At 40.1% G+C, this 22505-nt stretch overlaps 1 protein-coding gene across 1 annotated transcript in view; it reads right to left on the minus strand.

Moving 5' to 3' along the window:
- Positions 1–7846: 7846 nt before the first annotated feature.
- LOC150081111 (uncharacterized) overlaps positions 7847–22505 on the minus strand; it is a 31963-nt gene continuing 17304 nt past the window's right edge. The window contains exon 2 of the mRNA XM_090380927.1: positions 7847–8467. Within this exon, the coding sequence (XP_090237053.1) occupies positions 7847–8467 (621 nt within the window). The remainder of the gene's footprint in view (positions 8468–22505) is intronic.

Raw genomic sequence — 22505 nt, forward strand, 5'->3', positions numbered from 1 at the left:
GATTAATTGGCTTTGTATCTTGATTATCATAGGAAGTTGAATTCTAAGAAATAAAAGAAATACCCTGCTCCAAAATGGTTTCGTTTAAATACAGATTATTTTTAACACCATTATTGTTTATTAATTACATTTTTTATTTGAATTGCTATTACGTAGTACATACAGGTTTATAGGAGGGAGCAGTGTAGTCATTGAAACACTTTACATAATGTAAAGAATGTGTAGTATGTAAATTACATACAGCAATTTCTTTTTCATATCGCTTTCATTCCACGACTGTGTAAACAACTATCGATTTGTTTTGCTTGTTACATCTAACTCAGCATTAGTATGATTGTTTTATGAGAACCCCAAGCGCGTGAGGTTTGAAACCTCTAGTACTTAGTATCGTGCATAAGTTGGTTGAGAATACGAAAGATGCTTGTTGACTTGAATTTCTGTTGATTGCAATTTTCAGGAAATACATATGAAGGAAGGTTGTGCCAGAGAATGGAAGTTGAATGAATAAACGAGGAAGAAAAGAAGTTGGTTCTATGAGTTTAAAGTTAGCAATAATAATGGCAAGTGATGCAAGCTTATATAGCATCAGTAAAAAAAAAAAAATGTAATTCAAGTTTACAGTATTCCCTGGCCATGGCCAACGACCGTTTTTTGCTTGAATCCCTCCCGAAGTCGTGTAAAAACCTAACCCTTTTTCACTAAACACAAATGAAAGTCGATAAGAAACATCACCCCTCTTATAATTGCTTTTTTCCCCTTCTAATTACAAATGCAAAGTGTGTTAGTTGTCTGACAGCACTAGGAGTTCCCCCATCTTCGCTTTGTGTACTTTATTTATGTAGCACAGAACTCTGTGAGGGCCAGAGATTTAAAAAGTGTGTGGGGAGTTGAAGGATGTGTACCCTTGTTCTTCTGACCATTTAGCCGTTGGGCCCCTGTTGGGATCAACCGTTACCGCACTTGGCCCGGAGAGACAGGTCAGGTACCCAGTAGATTTTTTGCACTCTAGCAGGGCCTTCCACCTAGTTTCCAAAGATTTTAGTGGCAAGGGCCTATGTGAAAAAAAATAAATAAAATAAAAATATAAAATGAAAAAAGGGGGTTAACGCTAGAATATAAAGGGCCAAGAGAGGTTTATGTAAGCATCGTTTAAAATTGGTCGTTATTAATTGATAAGTTGTGTGGGGTGTACACAGCGAGTTAGAGTAGGGGGAGACTGAAGGCTGGGGGGAAAAGCCAAAGGTATGGGGACGATAGAGAAGGCGACCCCAGAAATTCGTGAGGCAGGCCCATGCCTCGCCAGGTGGAAGAAAGGGGTGGCAGGAGGAGGAGGAGGAGGAGACAGGAATCAACTCCTCCCCCCAGCCAGGGAGGACAGTAAAAGAAAACTAGGCTGGAGTGCTCAGTTTGATTGCCAATGTGTCTTGTGGCAGAAAAGCTGCTGGTGTCTCCGGTGTCTGTGTTTGGAGTCTTGAGTGGGATCAGGTACTGGTAGATCTTGCCTGCAGATTCAGTTGCAGATATCAGCCCGATGGAACTTGGATGAAGGAAGTGAATTTCAGTTCAATTGAACTTCGAGGTTGGCGGTTGATGCTACTGGAGAGGGGTGCCTAGAATCTGTCTCAAGTTATAGGTCATGGTGGTTTAGGCTCCTTAATTTTCGTCTGTTGAAGACATCCTGTGCAAAAGTTGTGAAGTATTTATAATTGCCATGTGTGTGAATTAGTATATATTCTTGGTCCTTTGGCAAATTAATAATAGTGATCAGAATAGATCTCAAGCTTCATAGTCAGGACAGTTATACATTATATGGTGCCAGGACTCGTCAGGTCAGTGCCACAGTGGATGATCTGTGATACCCAGAGACGTTAAATTTTCTTGTATCGACCCATGGCCTGTGAGGAGGTACGTTATGTACAGGCCAGGGGTAAACCAGCTTGGGGCTCTTGGGAACGTGAACGTTAGTTACTTTAGGGATGAATTTCTTTGTAATTGCTCCCTCAATGGATGTCGTCCATCTGTCCTGCCATGCCTGCTGCAGTTGTGAGAAGGCGCCTTTTCTCTGTCATGCGATTGATTGCTGGGTTGGTGGTGAATCTAATGGTGGTAATCGAGATTCCTTTGGACAGATGATACAATATGCCGCATCTAATTATTTCAAGGTCCAGAGGGAGGACTCCAGCGAGGACTTGAAGATCAGGAGTGCTCATCATGCAGCAGGTTCTGGTGATAGTAAATAGTATTGCTCTTTGAATGGTGGCTAATTTCTTCTGATTTGTGACAATAGTTGCCCGGTGATACCAGACCCCCTGCAGAATATGAGATGGCTGGAATAAAGAATGCTTTGAAAAACAGGGCTGGGGTACGTCGGTTTAAACCCCAGTCCCTGCGGATGAGTACAGGATTACACCAAGGTGCTTAAGTTGGGTGTTGTACTTGATGGTTTGTGGCATTGATCTTAATCTGTGGTGGTCTGGTTGAGCTTAGGTTCCCTTTCAGGAGGATGCTGGAGGTTTTCTCAGCCGAGATTGTCAGGTAGTGCTGGGTAGCCCACTCCTGGAGGAGTCAGAGTGCTCGTTTAGCAGTAATTTCAAGCTGGGCTCTTGAGCTGGCAGGCACGGAAAGGATAAAATCGCCTGCATAGGCTTCGGACTAAATCAAGATCTTGGGCATGTTAAGTCCGAAGCCTATGCAGGCGATTTCAGAAAGATCCACAGAAAGTTGGCCCTCGGACCGAGCCCTGCGGCATTCCTGTGGATCTTTCTGGTCACCCTGGAGTAGGGAATCTCTACACTGAGAGATCTGTCACATAGTTAGCTTTTAATGCAGGAATAAAGATTTTGAAGAATCTGTACTTGCCTGAGCCTGCCAAGGACGCTCGGCCGTCAAAGTGAGTCGAATGCCCCGGCGAAGTCGACTGCAATTACAGGGAAGTATTTTTCCGGTGTGGATTGAGCAGATGTTATCAGGTTATTTAGTGCGTCTACTATCGAGCGTCCCTGACGGAATCCATACTGGTTGTCGGTTTGTGTTTGTATAATACCTGTGAATTATGAAGAAGATTACAACTATTTTTCTCAGTTCACGTCCTTCATACAACCTTCTGTTCATCACATGGCGAAACAAGGGGTACCGTAAACTGGAGTTTAGCCAAAAAGAAAAGTTCGCCCATCCATAACGTTAAAGAATTTGTAGAGAGAGATAATCTTTAATGCCCTTCACGGCCAAAAAGCCAGGGGTTCTCCCTTGAATTTATTCAACCCATCCACTTCCACAACAACAGATGGAAGCCTGTTCCAACAATCAACCACTCTCTAGCTGAAGGCCAACTTCCGCACATCTATCTTGCAACCATCCTTCCTCAACTTGAATTCAGGCCCCCCTCCCTCATGTACGTAGCCTTAGCAAGTGGAAGAATACCATTAAAATTCAGCTTACTCAATCCATTGAGGGCTTTAAACACCCCAATCAGATCTCCCCTGCAGTTACGAGATCTCGAGATGCCGCAATTTGCAAAACTGAAGCCTTTCCAGGTGAGAGCACCTGTTTGTTCCCTTCAACAGTATGGTTGCCCTTCTGCACCCACTCCAGCAGATCTACATCACTTCCTAAAGTGAGGCCTCCAGACCTGTATACTGTATTCAAGATGAGGTCTAAACATGACCTTTATACAAAGGGATAACAGCTCCTTATCAGTGCTAAAAGGTTTATGAATATCATTAACAAAATCCTATGAGCTGTCCTGGCTGCATGCCTGTACTGCTCAGAGAATTTCATGTGACTGCGCAATTACTCCGAGGTCTTTTTCATTCTCCACTACCCTCTAGTATTACACAGTTGATAAGTTACTCTGGGATTACTGCTACCCATGTGCAGTTCCTTGCGTTTGTCAATGCTAAACTTGAACTGCCATTTCTCAGTTCATCGCTCCCCCCCAATTTTCTTCGATCTTTTTGCAGTAGCTCACCCTGATGAGTGTCGTTAACCATCCTGCCAATCTTTGTATCATCTGGGAACTTAGATATTAAACCTGATATACCTTCATCAATATCTTTGATAAATATTGAAAACAAAAATGAACGCAGCTTTGAACTATGTGGAACTCACGAAGAGCAGTGCCCATTGACAATCGCTCTCTGTCTTCCGCTTAACCATCCTTTTATCCATAGCAGTGAGTTACCCTTAATGCCACATTGCTCCAGTTTGTACAGCTGTCTTTTATATGCAACAGTATCAAAAGTTTTCTTTAAATCCAAGTATGTGACCTCAGAATTACTTTTTGCAACGGGTTCAATGGTCACTACATCATATAGTAACCTATGAAACTGGTTAGACAAGACAAATCGATGCTGTGATTGCAGTTGCATTGCATGCCTGTCCAAATGGTCCTGCATTACATCTTTAACAAGTGATTCCATTATTTTCGCTAACAGACATTAAGCTAACAGGTCTATAATTAGTCATGTAGCCTTTTGATCCCCCTTTTATGAATTAGGGTTACATTTGCACTTCTCCAGTCCATAAGGACCTCCCCTGAATCCATGGATGCTTTCATAATTATGGCTAAGGGTTTACTGCCTCCCTTAATATAATTGGATTCCATCCGCCCAGGTGCCATTTTATGTCTAATTCTCAACAATTTCCTTTCCACTTTCACTTCAGTTATCACAAAGTCATTTAGCTCCTCGTCAGAATTTGATAACTTCTGGCATCCCCTTCCCTAAAGAATTCCTCATGTGTGAATGTAGATGCAAAATACCTGTTCAATTTGTCTGCAACCTGAGCAGGGTCATCAACAGTTAGCCAATAGATATCTAGTGGTATAATGTGCCTTCTACTGTTAATATAAGCATAGAAGTTTTTGCTGCTTTTCTTTGCATTCCTTCCAGAGACTTCTCATCGACGTCTGGTAAATAACTGCCTTATCTTGTCTAACCTCCTTTGTGAGGCGATTACAGACTAATTTATATCCACCATAGGCTTCTGTATCACCTGATAGTTTATAATCGTCCCATGCAATTTTCTTCTCTACCACGTGTCTCAATAGTTTCTCTGACATTTCTTTGTTGGTATGAAAAGCGTAGTAGCTTCTTTGATTACTTCCCTGAATACATTCCATTTACAATTTGCTGTTTGTAACGTCAGTTGATTCCATTGCACACAACTTAAAAACTGTCTGAGACCTCTGTAGTCATCCCTAAGAAAGCAGAGGCGCCTCCTTTGGCTTTGGCAGGAGCAGCAGTGCGTAGCACACGCTTCTTGATTAGACCAGGGTTCGAGCCCGTGACCACCAAATACGGAGGATGCGGAAAGGTTAGGGAATGACCAACGCATATCCCCAGAGCAATATGGCCTTAGTTGCTAATGCTCCTAAAAACCAAATAACGAAAGCAGAAGCCTTTACCTTTGACAGTAGTTATGTCTTAATTAAATTCACATTAGTACACTGTGATTGCTGCCTCCCAATGGGTCCTTTAACTGCAGATTCCTAATGCATGAAGAATCACTGCTGATAACCAGATAGAGTATTGATTCCTCTTGTTGCCTCTCTAATGTTGCTGTTGTAGAAAACAGGCATCCAAGAAACCCACAAAAGTGTTGCTGGTGTGTGACCAGCCCACAAATTCCAGTCAACATCTTAGAAGTTAATTTCCCCATTATGAGGCATTCTGATTTGTTGGCCCATTCCATTTCCCTGTATAGCTATTTGGTATATTCATCTGACTTATTAGATCTATAACACACTCCTAAATTTTGTTTTCCCAGTGCTTATATCACACCAAACTGACTGGACATTGCACTCCGCACCTAACTCAATTGGATGCGCTGCCTTAGATTAAATATTTTTCTTAACTAAGAGCAAAACACCCCTACCTCTCCTGACCTGCCTGTCTTTCCTGTATACATTGTACTTCCCATATTCAAATTCAACATCGCTTACGTCTGAGTGACTCCACGTCTCCCCTATTCCTACGTCTGCATTCGACGACTTAATCTGTACTTCAAATTTATTTACTATGCTCCTAGCATTGGAGTATACGTCACCTGTTTTTACTCTTAGTTGCCCAAACACAGTCCATGTATTTGTTTTGTTTGTTCCATAATGACCTACAGAAGGACGACCTGAAGTTCCAGACACCTTGCTTTCCAGGCTGCTGCATGTAGCAATGCAAGAATCATCTTCGCTTCTGCTGCGGCTCTAGTTAAACTATTAATTTGTGTTCCCCCCCAAGCTAGCAGTTATCCGACCCACCTGACACCATCTCGAAAGCTTTAGCAAATATTCTTGCACCCTTTTTAAGTATATTCCATCCCTGTAGAAGCAGTCTCTGCTGTTAGCAAGCGCAGACCATTCTGTGAAAAATTATTTTGAATGGTGTCAGTAGTGGCGAATTCTCGTCCTTTGAGGGAGAATTTGATTTTTGAAAACAACCAGAAATCATTCGCAACAAAATCTGGTGAAATATATGATTGTTTTAAAAGCTTTAATAATTTAAAATTATTTAAGCTTTTAAAACTACAGAAATTTATTTCCATACTGACATAAAATCGCACGTTCATTAATTAAAAACGGTGATTAATTAAATTCATTGAGTCCCGATATGTTCTCTTAAAACTTATCATTAACCCGTGACATAATAAACTTCATTCCTGAACGTTAAGTTCTGAACAATCCCTCCTCGCTGAACAACCCTATAGTTTAAAGAAGGTTTTAAAACTGCACTTTAAAAATAATCTTGTGTTTCAGCTGATTCCCCTATTGCGCCATTCGCATCTCTCTACTATCCCTGCGCTTATTTCAGCGCTGTTGCGTTACACATTTAGTGGAAAAAGGCCCTGTTCGAATTCTTGGACAAGGAATTCTTGTGGACATTTTCACACAATTACCAAATTAAAAGTCGGTATCCCTTGTAAATGGAATTTTTCATCCAGTTTCGGATGAAATACTCGGGAAAACGGATAATAAATTTAGATAAAATTGCTGCTTATATTCCGAACTGGACGATCCAACGCGGGTGTTGAACTCTTCCTCTTCGACCACCCGGCGACATATTGCCCTAGCAGCTTTCAGAGAACATATCGGGTTGCAATGAATAGGATTACTGTGATTAAATGTGAAATCTTTAATAAAGATTAATTAATTAAGAATTCCTTAAAGATTAATTGCCATTTTAGGCCATTGGCATAATTTGTTTTGTTGTAGTGTAGCAACGTTTGATTCAACATTTGTAATGCCATCAATATTGATAATTGTCATAAATATCATTAAAAAAATTAGAACGAGGGGCCCCAGCACAGAAATCCGCAGGGCTCGCACTCATCGCATTAGTGTCCATTCAGAGAATTACACATTTATAACCACTCCTCGGCTATTGCTAATTAATCACCCTTTTATCCATTGTAGCACCCCCTCCCCAATTCTGTGTTACGCTTTTCCAACTTATGTACACGATGCATAAGTTGGAAAACTTATGCATCTGATCCTTCCCTTTTTCACATTAAACGTGTGGATGGCCACATCTTATGATCAAAATAATGCGGATTTTATTTTAACTATGTGATTAAAGCTCAATGATATCTCGGAACATGCTTCCCCCACAGAATCTTTAGAAAATCTTGGGAGTACCCCTGTTCGTGATGATATATCCCGAAATAAGAACTGCTCGAAACAATCATGAGTTCGACTAGGAATAACACATTTTTCTGGTTACACTCAATGCTTTCCGTATATTTATTTGGATCTTACACGTAAGAATACCGGTAATTTATTGCATTTATGTTTGCTGAAAGGTTTCGGTAACGTTTTCTTCTTACTTGCTCCACCATTTGAAGGTACATTACTTCTTTAATCAAGGGACACTTCCACCATCCCCCTTCTGTCAATGGTTGGGATGGTGTCCGGTTTCTTGGTGTTTTCCTTGTCTAAGGGCATCTCGGTCTGGACTTCTTTCTTCGGAGGTTTCCATCGGAATTTGTACACAGCGCAACTAACTAGAAGAATTGCCGCCATTGCTCCCGCTCCTATTGATCCATGGATCACCTGTTGTTTATACTTGGACCATCCCTTCTTCGCCACAGGCTGTGGCTCCACCTGCAGCTCCACATAAGAAGCGAATGGTTGGACGTTCGTTTTGCTTCTTGCCATTTTCTCTTCGGAAACGCACGTGTACCTGCCTCTGTGGTCCGCGTTTAATACCAACAAGCTGAGAGATGCGTTGTCAGAGAGGACGTACTCGCTGCCTGAGACGTCGACATGGTATCCGTTGGGTAGCAACCAGTAGCGAAACTTCATTTTCGTGTCGGACACCGAAAGGCAAGGGAGAGTGATGTTCTTACCTTCGCTGCCTAATATAGAGGTATAGGAGGAACGAACGCCAGCGTGTGCGATAGAACAATCGATCAACGATAGAAGAGATGAGATCAGCAGCAGTGACATGAGTGGAGACATCCAAATCGTACGTAATATCTGTAAAAGAAACGCACTGTAAATGTTTTACTGTTTATGAGCTTAAGTACATCATTTGACATATATTCACTACTTATAAAGGGTGATCCATATGGATGACACATACACATATACACTGGCCTACCATTAATATCCGGACAACCTTCTGTTGATAGTCACGTCATATCCAAAGCACCACGTGTGAGATAAGCATAAATATGCTCGTAGTCACTTCAAGTAGACAGTAAGTGAATGCAAATACGATTCTAAATGCAAAACGCCGCGATCAATGAAGTTACATACTTCCAGCGCGCGACGACAATAGGGTGCTACAACATCATCCTGTTGTCATTCACCGGTACTGAAGATCCCGAAATCGATGATTAGTTGTGTTGAAACCGTTCCGAAACGACCCGAGGAAACTCCGAAGCTGTGGCAGGAGAGCCCTGCAAAGAATCATCAGCTCGAAACGCAGGTCGATGTTGTCAGAGCACACAGGGGTATGAGGCAATTGGGACATGTCAACACCAGTACAGTATAGGACACAGTACGTTGCATGATACGGATTACAATGGCGCTGCAACCATTCATTAGTCACGCCGACTAATGTCAGAAGCAGTCTAATTTGGTGTAGGATCCACCGTTCTTGGACCAATGGAAGGCTTTTTTGGAGTGATGAATCACGGTACATGGGGTTGTGGTGGATGCCTTGGAGAAAGCTGCCTACCTTCCCGACCGTATTATCCCGAAAATGAAGTTTGGCTGAGGCAGCGTTGATGGTCTGGGATGTTTTTCATGGTTTCACCTCTGGTCATTAGTTGTTTTGGACAAAACCATGAATGTTAAGTCTATCTGGTCGTCCTGAACAACGATGCATTATTTATGTTATGGCAACAGAACGGGAAAGATCCATGCCTGAATCAGCAGGACAATGTTCCATGTCATACTTCTCGTATTGTGACTGACTGGTTTGAGGAATGAGCATCAAAACGTTGGACAGGCTAGCTCTGACCTCAATCCTACAGAGAACTTCTGGGATGTATTGGATCGTCGGGCGGGAGCGTGTGAAGAGAGATGGCCCAAAATGCAGCTGGAGTAGTGATGTACCGAGATTTGAAACTGCTATAAAGGTTTCAGCACATTATTATTAGTTTTCCTGTAAATAAAGGTTATTTGCATCATTGTGAATGGATGCTTTCTTTTCGCATCCTGTTGCCTTCCAGGATTAACCTTAGTAGTACTGAAATTCAAGAAGCCTTCAGTGACTTATTTCCCTCTTTCTTTTCTCTCTAACATGGGCAACTGTGGATCTGCTGGCACCCACCGATTTAGCACTGCCTTCGGTGGGTGCGGGATCTGCTCCTTTTTTGGGAAATTAAGTTAATACAGACCGCGTGCTGAGGAGTTACAGCTTCGCTGCTGCTCGGTTAAGGTGGCACATACAAACTACATGTGACCCATACTCCAGGTGCAGCGCTACACTGAGCAGTTGCATGTATACATGTTTTTCTTTAATCTTTTATGAGCGTTTTTTTTTTTTGTTATTTGTGGATTCATATGAGATATTCTTAAGTGAAAAGGAGTTTCTCTGCAGAACCGGGTGATTGTAGAAGAAAAGTGTTTGTATATATGTTAATAAAAATGAAAATATAGATATGCAGTTATTAATGGTGTTCGGATATTAATCAGTGTAGATCAGCGTATACAGTATATTCAGAACCCATAATATTTCGGTAGTTCTCTTAAGATAGGTTTCTACATTAAGTTGTAAGCTTGTAGCTAAATATAAAATAACATTCGTTGTGGTTTAGAATAACACCAATGAAAGTTCGCATTTAACCAGCATTGACATTATTATTATTATCCAGATGCAATCCGAACTGTGCAGTTTAGAAGATTCTTTAATATTAATTTGCTATATTAACAATCCTACCTTCTGAAAATTAAATAGGTGTGTGAATCAATTTTCATGTAATAAATAGAGCATTGTAAATAATCGACAATATTGTTATTCTCTCTTTTGTTAATCTTTTAGCTTGCATAACTCAGCTAAGTCTCTGCTACATCCGAGGAAAGGCAAATTCTGTGTTGCAGACAAACCAAATATGTAGGGAAACTCGAGTGAAAGGTACTGTCATTTATATACATAATAATAACAATAAATTCTTATTTTTATATAATAAAAATGCGAAACAGGTGAAGGGACATGTTGTGGGCTCAGATATTTAATTTTGTTTAGTTTCGTTGTGGCGAAACACTGCTTCAAATGAATAACTTTGCTTACTTTCCTGATCATTCTTGTGTTCAGTAAACTTGAAACTTGTTATTTATTTAAATGGAGTATAACAGTTAATACTTATAATAGTTAATACATTTAAAAATGAATTGAAAAGAAGTTAATGGTAGATTTATTCATATTCACATAGCGGAGTAATAGAAAAAAATTATTACTGTGCTGTAAAAATCGTGGTATTGTAGTTGGAACGAAATAATAGAAAACCAAGGACTTCCAATTCACTTTTACTGGTTTAGCAGTCAATTCTCTGGAGTTTAGTTTTAATTACGCTTATTATTACACTTTTCTAATAGTGGTACTGAAACTGCAGTGTTAATAATGTAGAGTAACTCGCTAATATGAGACCCTAACTGTAATTAGAAAACAAAAGCCAATCGACAAATTTTAATGCGATTTTCGTGTTCAGCAGCATAAAATTGGTCAAGGTTGGTAATTTTCGTAATATTTTACGCGTTATCAATGTTATCAGTAAAAAGTCGATATCTATCTCTTGTAAATCGGTATTTTTCATCCAGTTTCGGATAAAATACTCGCGAAAGCTGATAATAAATTTAGATAACTTTTCTGCTTATATTCTGGATTGGCACATTTAATCAGATGAGTTCAAAAGAGAAAGAATACAATCGTTAACTGTATTTAGCACTCACGCGAACTGGTACGATCCAACGCTTGTGTTGAACTCTTCCTCTTCCACCATCCGGCAATGATATTTTCCTAGCAGCTTTCAAAGAATATATCGGGATGCAATGAATAGGATTACTGTGATTAAACGTAAAATCTTTAATTTACTAGCCCTGAAGGTTAATTGTAATTTGATTAAACATTTGTAATGCCATCAATGTTGATAACTGTCACATATATCATTTAAAAAATTAGAAAAGAATCAATCCCTGCCTTCTATTAGTTTTTGCTGTTTTTCTTGGCATTCCTTGCGAGGCTTCTCGTAATCTGCCTTAGCTTGCTATCCTCCTTTGTGACTTCATTACAGACTATATCTACAATGGGCTTTTGTATGATCCGAAAATGTATATGCATCCCATGCATTTTTCTTCTCTGCCACACGTCTCGTCAGTTCATCTGGCATCCAAATCTAAGCATGGAACGGTATTTCTTAATTGGAATGAAAAGCCTGAAAGCTTTCCATTTAGAATTTTCTGTTATTAGCATCATCATTTGCTCCAACCGTAAAGAATTTAAAAACTGTTTGTGACCACTGTAATCACCTTTGCGAAAGCAAAAGTCCTTCCCTTTACCCTTTGAGAGTAGTATTTTTTAAGCAAATCAGCATACTTTGATCACTGCCACCCAGATGGTCTTGACCTGCAAATTCTTAATGCATGAATAATCATTGCTGTTAATTGGATCAAAATATTGCTGCTTCTTGTTGCCTTTCTAATATGCTGCTGTAGAAAACACTCATCCAATTAAATCACAAAAGTCTTGCTAGTGTGTGTGTGTGTGTGTGTGTGTGTGTGTGTGAGAAACCATCCTACAAGTTCCATTCAATATCTGGAAAGTTAAAATCCCCCGATTTAAGACATTCTGATTTTCTCTGTATAGTTGTTTGTGTCATTAGGCCTATAACACATTCTACTTTCATTTTTGTTTTTCTAGTGCTGTCACACCAAACAAACAAACAAACATTTCACTGGCCACCCATGTCAACTGGATGCACTGCTTAAATGTTTCTTAATGTTTCTTAACCAAGAAACATTAAGATTTAATGTTACTTAACCAAGAGCATAAACCCCTCCTCCTGCCCTGTGTATACTTTCTGTACACGTTGTACTTTCCAAATTCAAATTCTGCATCCCTTAAATCTGAGTGACACATGTCTCTGATATCTCTACAATGTCTGCATTTGATGCAATCAGTACTTCACATTCATCGAATTTATTTACTATGTTCCAGCATTAGTAAATAAATTAAGAATCAAATAGCAAGAATCACTTTCAACTCTTCCTGCGGCTCTAATTAATCTATTAGTTTGTGTATCCCATCCACAAGCTTTTAGTTTTCCGAGTCACCTAACAATGCCTCGATAGCATCAGCGAATGTTGTTGCATCCCCTCCTGTTTAGTGTATCCCATCCCTGTAAAAATAATCTTTCCTCTTAACAAGCACAGACCATGCTTTGAAATAATTTATCCAATGAGCTTTGCGCATTCTCTCTAGGGCCTTTTTGATTGACAAGGCCCTCAACATGTACTCATTGGCAAGATGTGTCCGGTAATAAGGAAATATTCCTTTATGTCTAGGAAGACAATATCCAGTTGCTGTTTTAATTGAGAGGTCATGTTGAATTCCACCTAAAGTTTTGATGAAATTGGCAGTAACTGATCTTTGAGTGAACACAGAATGCAGGTACTCGGGTCAACATTGCTCGAAGCAGTGATGATTTGTCGAATATTTGAATTCAGTAGCTGTAGCTATTTGGAACACCTGCTATATTGATAAAGCAAGAATTCCAATCATCCACTGACATGTTTTGTGTTTTAAAACTGATTTGAATTGTGGGTTAAAAAGGGAATTTGCACGACGTAGAAAATTGCAATCGTGAAAATTTTTGATTTAGCCTGCAATTAATGTGTTTTACAAATTTTATATTTTGATGCTCTCTCATAAGCAATATGCAGAGTCCATCTGAAGCATCATGTTATTGATGTATATAGAGATTTTACCGGCTCCAGGAGAAGTTTTAAAATTATACCTTCTTTTATTATGGTTTTGTGGTAACGGTAACTTTAGTATTACTTTTCCATCACAAGTTCTTTTTATTTAAGTTTGTTTTCTTAGGTTGGTTTGAATTGAGAGTGGGAGGTCAAGTAAGTATTACTATCAGTATGTTGTCTAAAGCACTAATATTTAAGACTAATATCAATCGTTGAGTGCCTCTTGTGATAGACTTTTTCAGTTGTTTCACTTAGAGTGTTTCAGTAGTATTATCGAATTAATCTCTGTGTTTTGGAAGAGTTCATAAACGTGTCTGAGATAAAAACCAATTTAACATAATTTTCCATCACAATGGAGTCTGCGTTTGTGTTTAAATTTGAGGCGAGCTATTCTAGGAGTTCATTTCTGGCTTCCCTGTCATGGGTTGGGTGGAATGTATAGAATGCAGATTTGCAGTTTCTTTGAAATCTTTGAAGGTGGTGGAAACAGCTTCGAAGGTTTCGGAATGAAAGTCCTGAATTTTAACTATTAAGAAGTTATTGTCATCATCACTCCTCTGCCTTTTTTGTTCGTTTTTCCTTTTGCAATACACTTCTCTGAATTTTAGGGCAAGATCTCTGTCAGACAGATGAATTTACATTCTGAATTTAATGGAGGACCTGAAAGGAGTGTAGCATATTACTTATACCCAGGAAATGGTTACTGGGACATGTGCATTTGTTCAACAGTCGTGCTTCACAATTATTTACTTCGTACTTATCGTATCTCTACCTCTATATCCATCCAGTCAACACGCATTTCTTTGATAATACTCGAATTAATCCGCGAGATCAACGTTGTACGTTTTATTTTGACTTGCTGAGATATACGTCAGAACTTCTGCGATGCGTCAAAGGTGACATATCTTTCAGTGGGTCTAAAACTCTTTATGGGTGAACTCGGCAAGGCTGTTTGAAATTTTAGCCGTGGGGTAGCCGTTGGTTCGTATCACATCTTTGTTGATGGACGCATAGCTGGTTTCAGTCAACCTTGGTGAGCTAATTTTGTCGAGAAAGAGAGACGCAATCTGGCTGAAGGTATGCCATTGAATCGTATGAGGATTCGAGAAGGAACTTAGTTCTTTTCAACGTCATTAGAAGTGAGCAGAACTAGGAATAGTGGTGTCTCTCCACCGTTGCGTATCCTGAAGTTTTCGTTCTTTTTTTTTTTTTTTTTTAAGGGGGGGAGAGGATGACTAGTTTTTTATATCTGATCTTGAGAGTCTATCCGCTCTATGCTCAGATTCGCATTTTACGATTTTGTCTTAATTTTTGCCATCCCGAAGAGATCTCTAAATCTGAACGATTTCTTTAACTGTTTTTGTGAATTGTGCTTTAAGTGATCGAGATTTGTTTCTAGCGCTTGAAAGTAGTGGTGCTCTAAAGCACCACTGCTTTTAACTTCTTTTATCTAATTAAAAAGTGTCGTTTGCATCACGGGTTTCATCAAGTGTTCACAATCATCTGGGCATGTTTCATAGCTTAAAATTTCGACTAATAAGTCATTTAGCTCTCAGTTTATTCTTTAATATAAACAAAAGTAATTAAGTTTTGTTAACTTTTTTTCTCAGAGCAACTTTTAAATTATTTCTCGAAAAGTAACAAGTTAACTTTTTTTAAAATCTTACGCAATCCAAGGAACTTCGAAACGCTTCAATTTCTGATTAAAGGCATTTTCAAAGTAGCGCAAACGCAACTAAAAATTTAAGAAAACAACTTTGTTAGTAGTAACATCCGTGGGCGCATTGTGAACAAAATCCCTAGTTATAGTGTCTATGACATCCTACCAGCCGAACTCCATGGCATCCAGCCATTCAGGTTACCATGAGATCCACTCCTAACTGAGGTCATTCAGTTGACCGGAGCATCACCGAAAGTATTGATTAACTAGCGATAGATCTGCCTGGGTGTTTCATACGTATGCTCATTAATTACCAGGTTAGGGCAAAAAATGTTTATTTGGATTTCTTCATTATTTTAAAACGAGTAGTAGTGTAACAGTTGGAGAGCAAAGATTTTTCCCTTTTTTCCTAGAATTCACGGGATATAAATGAATTTTTATGCGAGAAGAGTTAACTGTGAAGCTCAGTTTTGAAAAATAGTGAATATAACTACACTAATCGACAAAATTAGCAGAACACGTAGAAATGTTGTGTAACTCGTGCTACTTGCGATTGAAGCTGGGAAAAATTTGGTATGGTGGTGTACCATAGAATAACTATGAAATGAGGAGACAGCGAAAAACTTCGGACAGGTATAAGGGACACTTATAGGGGTTAAGTGGTTGTATAAGAATTACCACGAAGGTTATATTACCGAAGTCGATATAAATCCTCGAAAATATAGTCACTTGACATCAGTATGCCCTATGATCCCCTCCAACGGCTAAACGGGCATGACAGTGCTGAACCTTGATATTTTTTATTTTTTTTAAATTTTTATTAATAGCAAGATATACAACAGGTAACCATTAACAGTGTATCTGAGATCAGAACAATGAACACAATAACAATAATAAGAGATCCAACAGGAAGATAAACATTGATATAGATTCAAGCATTAAAATCATATGTACAAAAGAGGATTGCATTAAGTTTAGTTACCGGTAAAACAAGCAATAATTAATCAGTTAGAGAATATTTGTTTGTTGTTTGGTTTTTAGGAGCATTAGCAACTAAGGCCATATTGCTCCAGGGATATGCGGTGGTTATTCGCTGACCTTTCCGCACCCTCCGTATTTGGTGGTCACGGACTCGAACCCCGGTCTGATCGAGAAGCGTGTGCTACGCACTGCTGCTCCTGCCCACCTAGCTACGGAGGCGCCAGTTAGAGAATAGAAAAATAATAAAACACATAATAATAATAAACTACAATAAAATTAGATCAGAGCTAATCACTTTGCAGTTTAATAGAAGAGGAAAACTTGTGGATGGAGTTCATCAGTGACTGGAAGTTGTCAAAGAAGCCAATGAGAGAGTCATTTGCTGATTCTGTTCAGTGAACTGAACTTCATAAAGTCCGTGGTGGCAAAGTCAAGGCGAAAAGGTGTAAGGTTCCTGACTTGTCTACAAGGAGCATTGAAGTTGATTTTTCTAAGGATTATCAGAGGCTTCATAAGTTCCAGTGATTACTCTGGCTAGAAGGGTGATGTCATCAGTAACTCTTCTGGTGCACAGAGGCCTCAGATGAAAGTAATCACAAAGCGATTCATAATACATTGAGTGATAGAATAGAGGATTGCGGTACGTAAGGTAACGGACAAAAATTTTTGGACTGCTTCAATTTTGTTAAAGTCTGTGTGAGGATTCCAGATGGGTGAACTGAATTCCAGGATTGGCAGAACAATAGTTTTTATAAAAGATAACCGCATATCTGTAGTTTTTGAACTTGTATGTGTTCCGTTTGATGAATCCCAGTGTTTTGAATGCTTTGTTGGTGATTTTAAGGACATGGGCATCTGCTGGGCATGGGCAATTTAGCACTGCTGGAGAAGAGAATCCCCAAGTCGTTAACTTGGTCACACCCTTCGATGATCACAGAGTTAATACTGTACTCCGTATTTATTAGTTGTGGAGATATGCCGGAAGAGAAAGAGATGCACTTCCGATGGGTTAGCAGACAAGCCATTCAGAGATAGCCACAGAGAGAATTTATCGAAAGCACATTGAAGCTGTTGAGAATCGGTAATCTCCTTCACTGCTCAGTAGATTTTAAGATCATCTGCATAGAGAGCAACTTGACCATTGGAGGTGTAGATGAAAGAAGGATCATTTACGAAAACAATGAAAAGAAGAGGACCTAAGGGGAAGCCTTGTGGTACTCCACTTAGTGGTATGAAACAGTCTGAGTTCACTTGATTGATGATAACGCTCAAGGAACGATGCGTAATATAGCTGCTTAGCCATGAGAGCAAAGGGTCCCAGATACATATAGCTTAAGTTTTTCTAGAAGTCGTTCTCGTGGGACTTTATCAAATGCCTTAGATATATCTGTGTAGACTGCATCAACTTGAAGGTGGTTATCAAGAACTTCAGAGGTGTATTGCCAGAAAGAAAGCAAATTTGTGACTACTGACTTGCCACTGTAGAAACCATGTTGATTCTGATCAATGATGAAAGGCCTGAAGAATTCGAAGAGATGATTGTGTACTGCTGCGTCGAAGAGTTTAGCCAGGCTGTTTTGCAAGGATATAAAGATGTCTATAAGATTCTGTGGCAACAAATCCCATTCTTCCACCAGCGCGGACTATATAGCTCACCAAGTGACTAAGGAGTTGGCTGTAGGCGTGCAATGCGACGCCCAAGGGCGTCCCACACACGTTCGATTGGATATAAGTCTGGTGATGGCCACGGCAGTCGTTGGACATCATCATCAGTTTCAATATATTCCTCCACCACTTGAGCTCTAAGTGCAGTGGCGTCGTGCATGAGAAGAAAATCTAGGCCAACCGCACTTCTAAAAAGTCGCACATATGGTTCGAGGATCTGTTCTCGGTGCCTCTGAGCGTGAAGAGAGGTGCGGCTGTTGATCATTATTCCGACCCACACCCATAAGTGGCCCTTTCTCTGTTGTTGGAGGGATGGTGTCGCATTCCTCCTCTCCAGATGAAAAAACGGGACTCATCACAACAGCACTAGACCCCATTTTTTCAGGGCTCCAAGTCACATGTTCTTGGCAACAGTTTTGACGATTCTGCGGTAGTTTGAGGTTAATGTGATTAAACTGTTATGTTAGTGTCATCTAGAAAGTCACTTCAACTATCCATGTGTATCGTGTCTGTAAATTGTGTGTGTTCTCTGGTCGATTTGCCTGCTTTGCTAGACGAAAAAAACTCAATTTTTCCGTGGGAAAAACCTTGCTATCTACGCCTGAGACTTACTTACTCAGCCACGGAATACAAAACACTATACGAATTATCTAACGCTGTGTGACACTACGCAAGGAAGCCAGTGAAACCACTGTAGAATTCCCTTGAATTGAGCCTTCTTAATACAAAAAAAAAAAAAAAAAAAGAAAAGAAAAGTTTCTTGTTTATTCTCCATCACGACTACCAGGTCAGTAGAGTTTACAATAAAACAATCAATACAAATTTTAATCATATTTAGTAGTTGACGGGCTTGAACCCCGTTCCATTCAAAGAGCGTGTGCTTTTTGAATGGACCGGCGCTCCTAACCACTCAGCAACGTCAGTCCAATTGGAAATGGGCGCCTCCGTAGCCAGGTGGGAAGGAGCAGCAGTGCGTAGCACACGCTTCTTGATTAGACCGGGGTTCGAGCCCGTCACCACCAAATACGGAGGATGCGGAAAGGTCGGGGAATGACCACCGCATATTCCCGGAGCAATATGGCCTTAGTTGCTAATGCTCCTAAAAACCAAATAACAACAACATAACAACAACCAATTGGAAATGTGTTCAGCTGTGGGCGCAGCAACCTCAAGAGACAGTTAATTACAATACATTGGAGGGTTCCGTCTTGCTGTTACAGCTAGACAGCGGTCTGTTCGTTCTGGTTGATATAATCTTCGGGCGTCCTTGACCAGCTCTTCTTGTAATGGTTCCTGTCTCCTGAAACGAGCCCCGAGTGTAGCGTTCTTCCTAGGGCGAGTACTAGTGCTTTAATAAACTCTCCACCGCTCTCATCGTTACTGGTAACCCCGCTTTCAACATCACTGCTATCGCTAGCAAAGTACTACTCTCCTCTTCTGCTGATCGCTTGGTCACTGAATCGCACCGCTCCTGACTCCAATTGGCAGGGCCGGTAATCTGGGAGAAGGAATCCCCCTCTTCCAGGGCTAAATCGAGCAGCGATGGATTGCGATGCATATCCACCGCTAGAGCCGACAGGCTCCAGCCCATTATCTCAGTCTCAGAACATGACTTGAATCGTCTGAAGAGAACGGACTGAAAAACAGAGTACAGATATGCCAACATTTCTAATAATGCATTCACTATCCACACAACCTGTCGGCAAGTTATCATCGCCATTTCTAATACAGAAATGTTTAGAGTCGGTTGTTGGATCCCTTGAAATGATGAATGGGACCTTGAAGCTTCCAAGCCGTTTAGAAAAATTGTTAAAATTGACAGCATTTAACAGTATTCCAGTGTCAGTTACGCCCCATAACACTCTGAACACCTCTAAAGGCTTTATCAGCGAATGGGACTTACTGTCTTTGAACAAGAAATAATACAATAGCTTAGTGAACAAAAAATGACTCAAGCACGGAGGCTCATGACAAAAAAAGATGACAACCTACTACCAACCAGGTCCATCATTTTGACATTCAGTACTCTTACTCTTCCATTACTTAAACTGCAAGATTCTGTCTTATATCCAGAACCCCATTCGTTGCTTTAAGCGTCAGAAGTACGGCTATTCTCAGACAGCATGCCGAGGCGATGCTGTGTGTCCTCTTTGTGGTTCCAAGGAGCATTCCCAAGAAGACTGTACAGCTTCCACTCCTATTTGTCCAAACTGTAAGGGAAACCACCCGGAATTTTTTAAAGCGTGTGACCTTTGGAAAACAGGCGAAAAAATGCAGAAATATAAAGTGGAGCATAAAGCCATATCCTGAACCAAGAAAACAAGTGCTACTAACCATGCCTAGCCGATCATATGCATCGGTCGCCAGAAACAGCCGATCAGCTGCAACTCAAACAGATGTCTCAATAGAACCGAGCATTTCCTTTGCCACTTGGCCAAAAACTGTGTTATCATGCAATAAGAAACCTACAGTCAACGAAACCAGCAATACGCCGTTTAGTATCTCAACCTTGCCCGAAACAGCAACATCAACTACTGTTGAAAATCAGAAGAAGGTCACGAAATAGCGACATGGAAACGGATGTTCAATCAGAGAATGACGACACAATACTAGAGTTACATGCTAATGATATCATGGATACAGGACGTCTAATCATTTCCCAGAAATGAAAAACCAAAACTAAGCAGACAGAAACCCCAGAAAAAACAGTCAGATCAATCTTCCCAACTAATGAATAAATTCCTACAATAGTACTGTAGAGGATTACGCAGTAATGCAGACGACCTGAGTGATTTACTAATGCAAACTAATGCAGTAGGTGTGTGCTTACAGGAAACGCTTTTATCACCACACGGTTTTATCAAATTCAAAAATTGTAATATGTTTAGGCGATACAGGGTTTCTGACAGGGTTTCACAAGTATAGCTGCCCCACCATCGTGGTGGGGCAGCTATACTTGTGAAAACTACAATACCCTCAAGATATCTCCAATTGCAAACTTCCTTAGAGATTGTAGCAGTTCGGATAGCAATGGGAACATCGTTAACCCTTGCATCCATTTATATATCACTGAATTAACCTTGCTCCCAGACTGAACTTGATAAACTTATCACACAACTTCCACCTCCCTCCTGTCTGTTTACTTGGTGATTTCAATGGTCACCCTCCATGTGGGGATCTTCCACCATGGATAGGAGAGGCCAATTAATCAAAACATTCCTGGATAATCATAACCTGACTCTGTTAAATTCTGGCTCTCCAACTCACGTTCAACTACCTGCAGGTACTACATCAGCCATAGCCTATCCATCTGTTCAGCATCTCTTTTTACAAGCATGAAATGGTCAGTACTGATTGATTCATTCCACAGTGACCATTTTCCCATCATCAGCTCAATTCAAACACAGGTCGTGTCATACCCTAAAGGCCGTACTTCTTGGAACTTCCACAAAGCAGACTGGAAAACCTATTCCACTTGTGTCATACTTGAAAAGCAATATGTACAGCAATACGAACTTGATGACGTAACTCACCACATTACCAGCCATATATTATTTGCAGCAGAAATTTCCATTCCCAAATCCAACCAGCGCAAGCGCGTACAGCAAAATCAGTGGTGGAATGAAGAATGCTCCAAAGCAAAACGTGATAAAACCGAGCTTGGAACTACTTTCGTAAATTCCCAACTACCGCCAACCTAACTGTTTACAAAAAACTCAAAGCTAAAGCAAGACAAATTAGGAAAAAAGCAAAACATGAATCCTGGATTAACTTCGCCTCATCCATTAACAAAAATACAAGCTCTCATGGGAAATTTCTACCTCTGCAATCTACAATAATACAATGCAATGGGTAGGGCCTATCTTCTCCTACTGATATTGAAAATGCATTAGCAGAGCCTTTTTATAATATTTCCGCATAATCCTCCTGTGTGAATTCCTTTCAACGCATTAAAACTAATGAAGAACATCAAAAATTGAATTTTGAAACTAGACTCTCACTTCCTTATAACCAGCCTTTTATTCTAGTTGAGCTCAAGGAATGCTTAAGCAAATTATCAACTAATGCAGCAAGACCAGATGGCACTCACTGCAGTATGCTGAAACATCTATGTGAAGTCGATCTTGGCATATTATTATTATTCTATAACCGTATCTTTTCAGAAAATACATATCCTCTGTCATGGCGGCATTCCTATATCTGTGCTATACCAAAGCCAGGCAGCGATCCCACTGTAGTCTAGAATTACAGACCGATATCATTAACAAACTGTTTGGGCAAAATATTTGAATGGATGGTACATAAGAGGCTCACCTGGTTTCTAGATTCCCGAATCTTCTTTCTGATCACCAGTATGGCTTCCGTAAAAACATATCTACCCTAGATTTACTTGTAAAAATTGAATGAAACAGCATATAGTGATGGTCAACCTAGATATTAACAAAGCATTCGATACCACTTGGCGTCATGGGATTATTAAAGATATGCATCGGTTGGGGCTGCGAGGCTATCTTCTCAAATAATTCAGAACTTTTCAGATTACGTACCTTTCGAGTCCGATATCGAAACATGTTGTCAGCATCTCATATTCAAGCAGAGGGTGTTTCGCAGGGTTGAATACTGAGTGCTGCCCTATTTGCGATATTAGGGTCAACAACGTATTGGAAGACCTTCCAAAAACCATTCAAATATACATGTATGCGGTATCTTGCCAGTCACAGTATAAATACTATCGAAAGACAGTTGCGAATTGCTCTTTTTTTTTTTTTTTTTTGTTAGTTGTTG

This window comes from Mastigoproctus giganteus, chromosome 9 (genome assembly GCF_048544385.1).
Source record: "Mastigoproctus giganteus isolate SK-2022 chromosome 9, ASM4854438v1, whole genome shotgun sequence".
Classification (NCBI taxonomy): Eukaryota; Metazoa; Arthropoda; class Arachnida; order Uropygi; family Thelyphonidae; genus Mastigoproctus; species Mastigoproctus giganteus.